This window comes from Genypterus blacodes, unplaced genomic scaffold, assembly GCF_046128005.1.
Source record: "Genypterus blacodes isolate CSIRO-AG114 ecotype Tasmania unplaced genomic scaffold, CSIRO-AGI_Gbla_v1 ptg000034l_1, whole genome shotgun sequence".
Classification (NCBI taxonomy): Eukaryota; Metazoa; Chordata; class Actinopteri; order Ophidiiformes; family Ophidiidae; genus Genypterus; species Genypterus blacodes.
Window position 1 is genome coordinate 114,199 of NW_027466847.1, and position 13,302 is coordinate 127,500.

A 13,302-nucleotide genomic window follows, 5' to 3' on the forward strand; every position below is an offset into this window, starting at 1 on the left:
TCGTTCTCCACTGATACGACTCAAAAATACCTCAAGTGTTCAATTGACTCTGATGGCCGTTGATTTCTGTCCAATAATAATAATAAGAATGAGCGACACGCTGTGGATCAGGAGGTTTTCACTAAAGACATCAAAGCAGAATCCGTGTCTCTGTTGGGACGCCGGCGTCCCGCTTTACTTTCACTCACACCTTAAGTCAGTAAGTATAATGTTTTCTCTCTGGGCGCACATCCTCTCCTGAGGATCTTTAAACATCTAGAATTACAGTGACAGATCACTCACTTGTTAGATCACAATATCAGTCAGTGAAAACACCGGTTTCCCTTTCTCCCTCCGCTCCTCAGATGTAGATCACTAACACAGGACGGCAAGCCCCGGCCTGCCCCTTCCCACCTCGCAGCCAGCGAGATCTAACGCCCTCTTTACTGTTATGGTGCACATAGTAATTGTCATGATATCAGAGGAGCGCTTGATCTCTCTCATTTAGAGGTTTTGCTTTGTTATTGATACAGACAAGTGGCCCAGAATGGGACAGCCGGAGGCGGCGAAGCTGTGCGGCGTCTTAAGTTGAAAGACAGGTTGCCTTGCCTCTTATCTACAGTACGGAAGCTGTTTGAAAAGGATAAGTGTGTGTGTGTGTGTGTGTGTGTGTGTGTGTGTGTGTGTTCAGAGCTGTTGTGACATCTCCCTGTCAAATCAAAGGCAGCGAGTGAAGGGGAATGCTCAGCAAATACCGCAGAAACGTTTTTAAGTGTGTGTGTGTCGGCGTCTGTGTTATTTTCTCCCTCTGTTAGTTTGTTGATTGATAAAACTTCACTCGTGTCACACAATAGGATTCCGATGAAACGCAGAATCAATAACATCGTAGGGGAATGTGTGACACTCAGGCTGTGTGTGTGTGTGTGTGTGTGTGTGTGTGTCAGCTCTTCCTGCACTGTCTCATTTGATAAAATCAATGCAGACATATTTACTAAGAAAAATTCCAAAGCGACCTTTAAGGACCTGTCATGAGCACCGCCTGGAAAAAAAACATTTTTCAATCACGCCTGAAAGAAAATTCACGCAATGCCGCGCGAATCGGAACACATTTTCCTGCTGTGTGTAGGGAGGAAAGACGATCTCGTTATTGAGTTAGACTCTTTGCTAATTAGTGAGACTCCCGTCCTCAAGGACCAACAAGTGGCATCGATTGTACTGGAAGCACTCAGACAAAAAGATGCGAGACAAACACGCCAAGCGTAACCAAGCAGAGTGAAGTGCAGCGTTACTATAACAGTCTGCGGGCCTTTGAGCGCCCCTGTGCACCGCCGCTCCCCTCTAAGAGAGCCTGTGGTGGTGCGGAGGTGAGTGTCTGCGAGGGAACGCCGGCCTAGGTGACGAGCGGAGGCTGCTAGGTACCTCCGCTAAAGAGATGTGTAGAAATAAGAGGAGGATCAATGGATCATTAGAGCTGAATGCCTCGTTAAGCAAGGTCTCCTTCAGTGGCACGTCAACACAGGGACGTACAAAACCCCCACTAGGGTCGAATCCCTCACACACACACCCACACACACACACACACACACACACACACACACACACTCTCTCAGGTGTTCTTTGTTTCCTGTTTAAACGTATATTTACCTGAAGTGATTGGTTGCTGCTCCTCCTCTCCTCTCCTTCCCTTTCTCTCCTTCAGCCGGAGGAGCCTCTCAATCACATTCTTGGCACCTTTAATGCAATCGCTCTCCAACTGGAAGCCTTGATTAAACATTAATTGCGTGTACTGGTAAAGGCTAAGCATTTGAAGTTTATTCAATTTTAATTTTAATTTGTTTGAGGGAGCGTATCACAGAGCTCCGGCGGTAAAGAGGCTTCCTGGTGCGGCGCCGCTGAGAGACCGTTTGGACTTCAGACGCTTGTTCCTTGAAGCTCCACAGGCTCCTGCTGCATTCCCAGTTAGTCCTTCTCCTGCCGGAGTGCCACACGTTCACTCAGATGGACACTTAAAGCCTCGTGTGTTCTCCGACCTTCCTCGCTGTACGAACACAGTTTCTCATCTCAGAACTGGAACTGTGACGCACGCAGAAGCCGTCGCTCCTCTCTCGTCTCTGGTCTCTTCCTCCACCTCCTGCTGAAGAGGCCTCATTGGATCGCTCTCTCCCAGGTTACATTGGCCACATGATCAAACAGAACGGACCCTATTAGACACAAGCGCTCACTTAGCCTAACACGGCGGCGGACGATGTCGTTGTTAGGCCTTCCGTTGTGTTCACCCCCTGTCGGCACACTGTTAGCTGTCCACTACTTAGAGCAGCCCTAAGTGCTTGTGACAGTTCTAATGAATGGACATCGCTTCACTTTGCAGTGTGGGGGATGTTTTGCAGCCAACTGCCGCCTCAGCTTTTAAAAGCTTTTTTTCGAGAACTCTTGAGGACTGTCAGCTTTACCACACAGCTGGTTGCTGTAAATACTTTATTTTCCCTTGGACCTTCACAACACGCGAGCCAAGACCTACATTTATATTGAACTGCGCCTGTAATGTTGTAAAGGTTTAGACACAAAGACTACGCTGCGCACAAAAGGCTCCGGCAAAAGCTGTTAAAGCACTTAGCACTTATCAAACTGATTATTGAATGGCACGTTCAAGGTAAGAATGAGAAAACATTCATGACGGAAATGATTGATAAAGAGGCTGAGAAACAAAAGGCATAAATCCGGAGCTCGGTGGGTTCCTTGGCGCGCGCGTCAACCCCCGGTCTCGCCTTGTCTCCTTGAATTCCTGCGCTGCACAGAAGGGGAAGCTGTCAGGAGCGGGAGCCAAACCATTTGAGAATGCTGCCCGGTGGACATCAAATCCACTGAAGTGTGCAATCAAGCTCCCCCCGTTATGATGGCTGAATTATCATCATCCGTATTGTTTGTGCCGCCCCCGGGGCCAAACCACTGTTAGAGGGCCCTGGCATGGCTACGCTGCCCTCTCGCCAACTTAGTCAGCCATCTAAATGTGCCTAGAGCATCTCTGGCGCCTGGCAAACACTTAACATCACTCTAATCCAAAGCTGATCATCGGGCTGCTCTAAATTACCGCACAATTCATGTGTTTCATTTGCAAATGAGCTTAGGCCCCAATTCCTGCCACACTGTGCTGCTGTGGAGAGGCAGAATTATCAATCGGACACCTGTGAGACCACTTTATGAAAGGGAAATCAGAAAGTATCTAAAATACAGTGGAACGTAGCGAGGACGAGACGTAGATCTTACTAAGCGACAGGGTTTGGTGTTCCTGAGCGTTCCTCGCTCCGTCTCTCCCTCCCCCCGTCTCCTCAAACTGGCAACACCGCAGCGTTCAGACTGAGATTAGTGGCAAACATGATGTGATGGTGCATTTTGGGGTTTTTACTCTCAAAAAACCTTGAGTTTCCTACTCTTAAGACATCATGGTTGCATCCCGGTGGCTGGAGCCGATCCATCCTGAAGAGTTTGAGATGAGTTTGTGACAAGTCCAGACTTAATGCAAAGCACAGAGCCACTTTTCATATTTGTCACGGTTCCATCCTCCTTGCCCACAGTCTGAGCTGCCCGGGGCCCCGTTCACATGGAAACATGTTGGATTATGGAGGTGAAGCATTATTGAAATTTCCTACAATGTCCCTGCAATCCACTTCTTCTTCTACTTCCATATGTAGAGCTGTGGAAAATTAACTCACTTTAACGTAAGGACTTTAACGCTTGTATTCTGAGTACGTACTGTACTGTGTGTGTGTGTGTGTGTGTGTGTGAGCCTGTTGTCCAGTTTGGAGCCTGCACTGTGTTAATCTGAGGCCAGGCCAGAGCCGGGCACCCAATCACCCATGTAATGGCTTCCCCAGCTGGAGGAGGTCAAGGCGAGGCCAGGCCTGCATCCAGCCTGCTCCGCTGTGACAATGGAGACATTCTGCCAGGCTGCGCTTTGTTCTCTCGCTCTCTCTCTCTCGCTCTCTCTCTCTCTCTCTCTGCTAAACGGCTGTTTCAACATCTCTCTGCTGTCACCGCCACTCAAACTGTGGAAAGTATGAAGGAGGTCTGCTGAGGCGTTCAGGGTGTGTGTGTGTGTGTGTGTGTGTGTGTGTGTGTGTGTGTGTGTGTGTAGGTTCCAAGTTCTTGTCGAGCCTACAGCGGCTTTACCTCCAACTCCAGCAATGGTAGCAGGGCTTGCGTATGTGTGAGTGTGTGTGAGTGTGTGTGTGTGTGTGTGTACATACACTCAGGTGGAAGGAGCTGTGATGACAGCTTACCAGCTGAGTTGGGCCGACCTACAGAGTTAAGCCTATTGGCTAATTAACAGGGTCTGGGCTATGTTTGCCTTCCTCAATGGGATTGTCGTCTTGAGCTGTGATTGTGTGCAGGTAGAGTGTGTGTGTGTGTGTGTGTGTGTGAGCTGGCTATATTCAGGACAACAGGGGAGTACGGCAAATTGTCCTTCATCCCGGCCTCATCTTCATTCTTTAATCTTGTCATCTCGGTGGTCAGTGTGTGTCTGCAGAGAGGCAGATTCCCCCCGGACTGATCCATGTGGGAGCCCCGTGGTCGGTTTCAATCTCTTCCTCTGTAATTGATAGGGATCTCTTTACTAATGATCGGCCCCAGCCTGTGGGCCGTGGGTCTGAGCTCAGTGAGCCAGTGGGATCTGCCCAGTCGGCCCTCTGCTGCTTGGCTGCGGGCCAGCCAGCATATGGTACGAGCGCATGCTATGTGGTTTGCCCCGGCAGTCTTGAACGGCGTCCAAAAGAATCAGATTAAGCAGCGATTTGATCAAGTTCTCCTTCTTACGGGGGATTTTGTTGAAATGCCAAGTTGTTCACCTGATAATGAAGCATCTGGTTGAGGCCAGAGGGAGTTATGGGTAATAAGTGTAATGTTAAGTGTGTGTGTCAGGCGTGTGTGAAGCTGCTGGGTTGGGTTTGATACGGGCGCTCAAAGAGGCGGACTTCCTCTGTGCTGTCATTCAAACTCTTTACGACAGAGACACTCTGGCTCTTCATGTCTTAGACTTGATCGATCAATTTCTTTCTGTTACCAATTTTGGGTTAAAGAGTGAAAAAACTATTTACACACCTGCCAAACCTTTTTTTCCCCCACAACCTGGCAACCGAGCCCTTGTCCTGATGGAAGCTTATGGAGCTGCGTTTGATGAAAGCTCCACTCACAGTTGATGTTGGGAGCAGCTGTGACACTGAGTTCACTCCCCGCCCCCTGCTCTGATATGTGTGTGTGTGTGTCAACAGGAGTGAGGGGGGAGGAGGGCGTACAGGTGGCCATGTTGGATCCATCAGTCAGATTGGTAGAGCGTTTCTTGAATAGGCCCCGCCCCTTGTTTGAATTGCCTCATCTCCTCTCTATGACCAAAACCTCAAGCTCCGCCCGTATGGGCTGCCCCGAGGCCCCCGACCCACAACAACGCTCCTATTGTGTCTGAACCACACATCATGCGTGTGTGTGTGTGTGCGTGTGTGTGTGCGTGTGCGTGTGTGTGCTAAGTAGGGTACGGTTTCATATATCGAGTCTAAAGTGGAACCAGAAGCTTGGGTCTTGATCTGGTGTTTTGGAAGCACAAAGACGACAAAAGCTATTCTGTGCCTGAGACGTCTGTGAGAGCTTCAGTATGGAACGTTCCATTCTAACGTATGGAAGGTTTCATTATAACATTTGATCCTAATGTAAAGATGTAATCTGTTTGGCATCTTTGAACGTCACCGCACAGAAACAGCTTGATGTTATTATACGGTTGTGTTTACCAGGGAGGCTCACGTTTAGCTCGGGTGTGTTTGTTTATGTGTCGAGATAAGTGTAAAGAAATGTGGATCTTTAGCCGAGGAACAATCGATCCGATTCACAGCTAATTCCCGGAGCGTGGAGTCAAACGGCGGGGTTGTAAACGTTAGCTGTAGACAGAGCTGCATGTTTTTGATGTCACGGCAGATGACATAGAGATGTTCAGCCTTGTGTGCAGGATTGAGCTCTGAGTGCTCATTCATGATGTGCAGTGAGCTCTGGGTTCATACAAGCTGAACACAAGTGCAGCTCCACTAACACACTCACCTGTAGTCATCAACGGGCCATTTGGATTGAATTTAGCTGCAGAAAAAAACATGAAACCCTGGAAACAGCACGAAGAGACCAAGGTGGGGAATGAAAGTTCATTCATTAAGCAGTGAATAGATTTCATTTTACATTTTAAATTCTTTGAAAACAAGAGAACCACACACACCTGTGGAGCTGAACAGGTACTCCTGCTCCACACAGCCGTCTGAGCTAAACCACCTTTGACTGCTTCTGGTGACTTAGTGCCTGAACGCATCATTAAAGTCAGCTTGTTGACGCGTGGGATAGAAGGGAACGACTCTCTGGATCAGGTTAGCCAGTTTAACAGCGGTCGTCCTGAAGACAACAACAACAAGCAGAGGAACACTGCACTACAGCACCCCTAGTGGTCGGACACATACGGTGCTTTTGTGAAGTTATTCTGCGGTCTCATAACACTCGCCTCTCAGGCTGCGGCAGGATGCTCAGCGGGGAGATCGGTGTCGTCACGCCGCCTGACCTCGCTGGCTGCCGAGCGCGGATCAACAGCCGGGCTTTTCTGGTATTAAGCTCACACCTTCGGAAGAAACGCAATCCGTTCACTAACTCAGGGCCGCAGCATTTTGTCCCGGGGTCCCTCGGCTGCTCGGCCACCTAGTATCACATACAGCACTTTACACCAGCGGTAGTGAAAACATTTTTAGCATGGGTGGCCTGGAGTGGCGGTGGGTGAAGGCCTCCATGCTGCCACTGTTCGCTCTTTAAGCTCCATCTGTCCCAACACACACCTACTGAACACACACTTACCGCTTTCTGAATGTTTGAAAGGTTGAAGGTCACAACCAAGGATCCTATTTCATCTCTACTCATCTTACCTGAAGCAGTAGAACTTGACGTGCTGTTACATGTTCTGAAGGTTCTACATGACAAATCTCATAAATCCACTCATAGAATCTGTCTTCTTTGATTCCTGGATTTCGAACAGGCTTCTAAAGTTTGAACTCTTCTCCTGTTCTGCTGCGTTACAGAGGAAATGAAGCACAATACGATACAGCTGACTTCAAATACAATGAGATCTACACAGATGATGTAAACATACATACATCATCAAATAATTTAACTGTATCAACATCAATAAACACAGAAAATACCTGAAACATCAAAACAAAAACTTCATCATCAGTTTAGTTCATCACTAATTTGAGCCTGCGATGCAACATGTGGCCCTGTGTGTGTGTGCGTGAGACAGGGGTGCTCTCCTTCAGGCCCCCCTGGGTGGGTGGGTGTGTGTGTGTGTGTGTGTGTGTGTGTGGGGGGGTGTGCTGCTCTGTCAGGCCATGTTCTCTGACAAGAGAGTCCGGGTGTCGTCTGACAGATGAAAATAGTGTGTGTGAAATGGACACCGTGCTAACACGCAGCCGGGCTAACCGCTCCACAGTTTAATGGTTTTAGGACACAGAACAAGCAACAGTATTAGTGTGTGTGTGTGTGTGTGTGTGTGTGTGTGCGTAATGAAATATCTCAGCAGTGTACAGATATTCATTTATCAGTGTGTCTGATGTGTAGCTCCGAGTGAGTGAATTCTCTATCTGTGTGTGTGTGTGTGTGTTTGTGTGTGTGTGTGTGTGTGTGTGTGTGTGTGTGTGTGTATGTGTGTGTGTGTGTGTGTGTGTCTCTTTCCTCTCCTGGCTGTCCTGTCTTCTCGTGTTTGGACATATGTTGAGTTTTATTTCACTGAGACATCAATCCTCCTGGCCAGCTGTTAGGACAGCTGCTCTCTCTCTCTCTCTCTCTCTCTCTCTCTCCCTCTCTCTCTCTCTCTCTCTCTCTCTCGCCCTCTCTTTCTCTCTCTATCTCTCCCTCTCTCTCTCTCTCTCTCTCTCTCTCTCTCTCTCTCTCTCTCTCTCCCTCTCTCTTGTTCATTCTTTCTTTCCTTCTCTCTTGGTTGGTTGATGTCGTTCAGACTCTGGTCTCTGGTTTAACTGAAAATAATTTCAGTTAATTTTCTATCTCTTTTCTTTGGCCTTTTCCTGCAGGCTCCAGTTCTCACACAGTGTGTGTGTGTGTGTGTGTGTGTGTGTGTGTGTGTGTGTGTGTGTGTGTGTGTGTGTGTGTGTGTGTGTCTATGTGTGTTTTTGTCTAAATGTCAAGTGAATTATAAGGGAATGTTTGAAACATCACCAAACACAAAATGTGACTTCGATATGTTTCCACTAAAGAAAATAAACAAGCTTCCTGAATGAAGATCTATGTTCAAGGATGTCCAGCAGACAGACGGAAAGTTCCTGTGTGACGTGGTTATCGTTCAAACACGTGTGTGTGTGTGTGTGTGTGTGAGGATCGTTCACACGTTTGACCTCCTGATACATCAGAGTAACCTAAAGAGAGAGGAAACCAGAAACACAAGATATGTTTGATTGGCAAACTTACAGAAGAGAGAGAGAGAGAGAGAGAAAGTGAGGGAGAATGAGGGAGCGAGAGAGGGAGAGAGTGACAGAGAGAGTGAGGGAGAGAGAGGGAGAGGGAGAGAAGGAGAGAACGATAGAGAGTGAGAAGGAGAGAGAGAGTGAGAGAAACTCATTCTAGGTGGAAACCTGTGGGACACTGTTGTTCTTGGCTGTGGATGTTTGGGAGTGTTGATGCCTGCCTGACACACACACACAAACACACACACACACACCAAATTGCCTGCGGCTCGTGTATAACAGTCCTTCTTGTCTCTTGTCAGGTTTGGGTTGGTACAGGTGATAAAAGTGTGTTTACCCTAAACAGCTCTGATTTACATCGACTCTCTCTCTCTCTCTCTCTCTCTCTCTCTCTCTCTCTCTCTCTCTCTCTCTCCTTCACTTCATTTTATTCCTCTCGCTCGCTCGCCCCCTCCCTCCCTCCCCTCAGTCTGGTCTCTGCAGGTTACAGGTTGTCCCTCCTCACTCCACCTTCTCCTCGTCCTCCTCCTTCTTTTCATCTACCTCTCCTCCTCTCCCCATCCATCCTCCCTCTCCCTCTTCTTCCTCGATTCCCCATCCATCTTGACCCCCCCACCCCCCTCCCCTCTCTGGTGTTTGGGTGGCGAGGAATTTTTATCCAACCCCCCCCCCCCTCTAATGTAAACAGCACTTGATCCCCGGATGGGCCTCACGGACACATGGAGAGCCATCTAGGGTAAAACCTCGTCCCCCTCGTCCCCCTCGTCCCTCTCATCCCTCTCTTCCTCACGTCTTCACCTCCACCTCCTCCCCGTCTCCTCCCGTCAGATCTGTTTATCGGCGCGGGGGGTATAAATTGTGCGTGAGCGTACACACACGGGTGACTTATGCAGATGCGTGTCCGGCGTTCCCGGTTGTATTTCCCTCTCTTAAGTGCTCCCATAAATTGCGTCTCCCTAATTCTGTTTTATACGAGCGCCGTCTTCAGGTCTTGCGATGAGAAAAAAGCCTCTCGCCGTGACCCCGCCCCCTCCTCCGCCTGTAAATATCACCCCGCTGACAAAACACACACACAAACACATATTGAGTGCAGCCTCTTATCCAATAAATCCATTAAAAATCGGTCGGGATGAGGAAATTCTATTCATTATCTTGGATTTTTCTGGAAATACCCGCCGTCGTTTCTTCTTTTTCTTCTTCTTCTTCTTCTTCTGGTTTCGTTTCTTCAGGTTAAAGCTTATATGAGACCACACTGACCCCCCCCCCCCCCTCCTGGCCTATTGTTTACGTTGATCCCACGTGATCCCGGCGGCTGCATTAACTTATTTACAGGAATCATAATCCCACTGTAAACATGCGAGGCTTTAATGGACTCAATGAGGAAGTTGTGTGCGGCGTCTCATGACCGCACAATGGGCCCATACGCACAAACTAAACATTAAGCCACTCACAATGGGCCATGTGCCCTTATGAATTCCCATAATGCCTTTTGTCAGGATTTAAGGCTCCACAAATGAGCTATTGTCCCGATCTCCTCCTCTAAACCAGGCGAGCCCTCGGGGGCCCGGCTCTCCTGCGGGGCCCCAGAGAGTCTCCCTCTCTTCTGATATAACGTCTTTCAAGGCTGAGGCCTTGAGCCGCCATGGGACCGTCTGTGGCACGTCCACACACACACACACACACACACACACGTAACGAGTAGGACTGTGCTGCACACCCTTACCTCATCATCTTCCTCTTCACACACTCGTGTTCATCTTAATCTCCCTCTCTCTCTCTTCATTGTGTCCGTAAAGTTCACAGCAGGACTCCAATTGAACAATCGGGACCTTATGAATCTTATGAGACCACGTGTGTGTGTGTGTGTGTGATGTGTGTTATCCTGAGGCTATGAGACACAATGTAAGAGAGAGGATGGCTGTGAGGAAGATCTCAGCTGGGAGACAATGGCCACATTCTCACTGGGTCAGCTGGATGAGGAGGAAATGATCCCCAGTGCTCATTTATAGAAATGAGAGAGTTGGCATGCGGCCTGACGGCAGAACCCTGATGAGGAGATGAGATCAGGAGTGAGAGTCTCAGTGTGTGTGTGTGTGTGTGTGTTCTTCCACCTCTACCACCCAAAGATATCATCTGAAATCTATCAAATCTATATGTTTGTTTAGTGTGTGTGTGTGTGTGTGTGTGTCTGTGTGTGTGTGAGAGATCCTCTAACCCGCCTGCTTCTCTCTCTGTTTGCCTCCTCGTAGAGTCGTCCTGCATGGAGAGGCTCCTGTCCAAGGACTGGAAGGAACGCGTGGACCGCCTGAACGCCAACGAGCTCCTGGGGGAGGTCAGAGGTAAGAGACGCCACCCAGGCCGCCAACCAGGGCGCCACCCAGGCCTCCTAATCCCACCTCCTACCTCCTTAACTCTACATCGCTCTATAGATGGTCTGGGAACCTGATTCAGATTTTGATTCTGAGTCGCTGGTAAAGTTCAGGCACCATAAAGCGTCGTGTCTCAGCCCGTTAGGCTCCTCCCCTGAGGTCTGTACGCAGAGAGACAGGAGGGTAAGAGACGGTCAGATCCGCTGTAACTCTCCCCCCTGCGTGTGTGTTTACATCCTGCGTCTGAGAGCCAGAGAGTACAGGCACGGCGGGCCACCTTTCAGCAGGCTGAGAGCCGTAAAGGCAGATTTAAGCCGTACAGGTTGTAATTGTAACTTTGATTAAAGGGCGTCTGAGGGGAGAGGCGGCCCGGGCGCCGATCATTTATCTGCATCAGCAAACTCCGTTTATGAAGCCGTAAATCGCCTCACAGCAAATATACGCCTGACACACTGAGGTATTCAACCGCAGAGACAGCATCATTGTGTGTGTGTGTGTGTGTGTATGTGTGTGTGTGTGTGTGTGTGTGTGTGTGTGTTGTGTCTGTCATTTCTAAAACATATATTTATTGTTTTTAAGAGTGCAAAGGGTTTGTGCTCCTTAAGTCGTCTGATTTGGTCCTCACACCTTTTTGAAGTGTGTGTGTGTGTGTGTGTGTTTGTTGAGTGTGTTTACCTGAGGTGACCCCCAGTGTGTGAATGAAGGTTTACGGTCTGAGATGGAGGCAAACAAAACACTGCAGTGGAGGCAAATGAGACAGAAATAAAGATGGAGGCTTGAGTTCAGAGCTCTGATGTGGCAGGGAGACGTCAGAGGGACCGGAGCCCCACATCAGATTCCTCCGGCTTTATGTTCACAATGTAGATCCCATACCTGCGTTGTCATGGTGACAAGAAAACTGGACTCGGGTGACGGGCTTTAATTTATATCTGTGTGTGTGTGTGTGTGTGTGTGTGTGTGTGTGTGTGTTCATGTTTCATCTATGGAGGACCACGGCAACATTGACTTTACCTCCGAGAAACACACACACACACACACACACACGCACACACACATACACTCGTACACATAAACCCGATCACGCATTAACTATTAACCATTAAAATCCAGTGGATGCAGAGATGAAGCCGCCATGCTGATCCACTCGGCCTCTTCTTCCTCCTCCTCTTCCTCCTCTCTTTCTCTTTACAGTGGAAACTCATATTTTTATGGTGATTTCTGATGTTAGTGGCCGTACGTGGTTTGTTTGGGTTCTGGTGTCTGAAACCATGTGGGCCTGAGAGGAGCATCAACATTACGAGTGTCACTTAGATCAATTAGAGCTCCGGATCATTTTAAACTCATATTTTCTGTGCCGTTGCTGTGAACTAAAGATGAAGGTTGTGTTTCCCTGATGAGAACGTGGAGCCGATTGACAGTTAGAGAGACATAAGAAACATCACAGGGTCAAAAAGAGAAAAAAGAACGGTGACGTCAGGACAAAGCTGCACATTGTTGCTTCTTTTCCTTAAACCGACTTCTTCAAAATCTAAATACAAAGCGCCTCAGTGTGTGTGTGTGTGTGTGTGTGTGTGTGTAGAAGTGTGTGTGACCCGTCTTCATTCAGTGCTCTGATTCTTAACAGGAAATTTGTTTTCCGATGAAATTTTGTTTTTCATGTTTATTCTGCCCGGCTCAGAAAAATCAAGAATTAAAGGTTCAAAGTTATTGAATAATTATATTTATAAAATCAAAGGGGACGATTTGTTATTTAGTGTCTGAACTCATTTAATAAGAAAAGAGTTTTTGAAGGAAAATCATTTGTATTTAATGTTCTTAAACATTGTAATAATAGAAATAATAATAATAATAATAATAATGATAATAATAATAATAATAATAATGATAATAATATAAGTAATATGAATTGTTATTTTGTCTCATTTTGACAGATGCATCAGTAAGACAAACCCACAGGCCTGATAGGTCTGTGAGGTGAGAGGAGATGAGCCTGTGACATGATGATGATAACTATAAGATCAATAATAACAATAATAAATAATATATTCATTGTTCTATTTCTATCTTCTGAGTTGATTTAAAATCATAAATCCAGCAAAAACAGAGAAACAGGGAATCAAGGGAGACTTAAAACACACACACACACACACACACACACACACACACACACACACACACACACACACACAGAGACAGGCAGAGACAGAGTAAAAACACATGACGTCTGTGTGTGTCGTCACCTTTGACCCTGGACACATCGGACCAATCAGGACGCAGCAGAGAGATCAATGCTCCTTTTCCACTTTAATGCATTAAAGCCCCGAGCGACCCTCGAATGAGAATTGAAACCCTAATCAGTCGTAAAGTCGCGTGACCGTCACTGTTACTGTTTCGCTCGTCAACGTTGAACTTGAGGAGCGAAGACGAGACAACGGCCCGTCTGTCTTCGCTCTGCGTTCTCTTGG

The 13,302-nt window shown here is 47.8% G+C and overlaps 1 protein-coding gene across 2 annotated transcripts in view; it reads left to right on the forward strand.

Annotated features, from left to right (window-relative positions):
• The window catches only part of LOC142995956 (transcription factor SOX-6-like), an 88,227-nt gene that overhangs the window by 32,876 nt on the left and 42,049 nt on the right, over positions 1-13,302 (forward strand). For both annotated transcript variants that reach the window (XM_076146819.1, XM_076146820.1), the window contains exon 4: positions 10,718-10,807. In XM_076146819.1, coding sequence (XP_076002934.1) covers positions 10,718-10,807 — 90 coding nt within the window. The remainder of the gene's footprint in view (positions 1-10,717; positions 10,808-13,302) is intronic.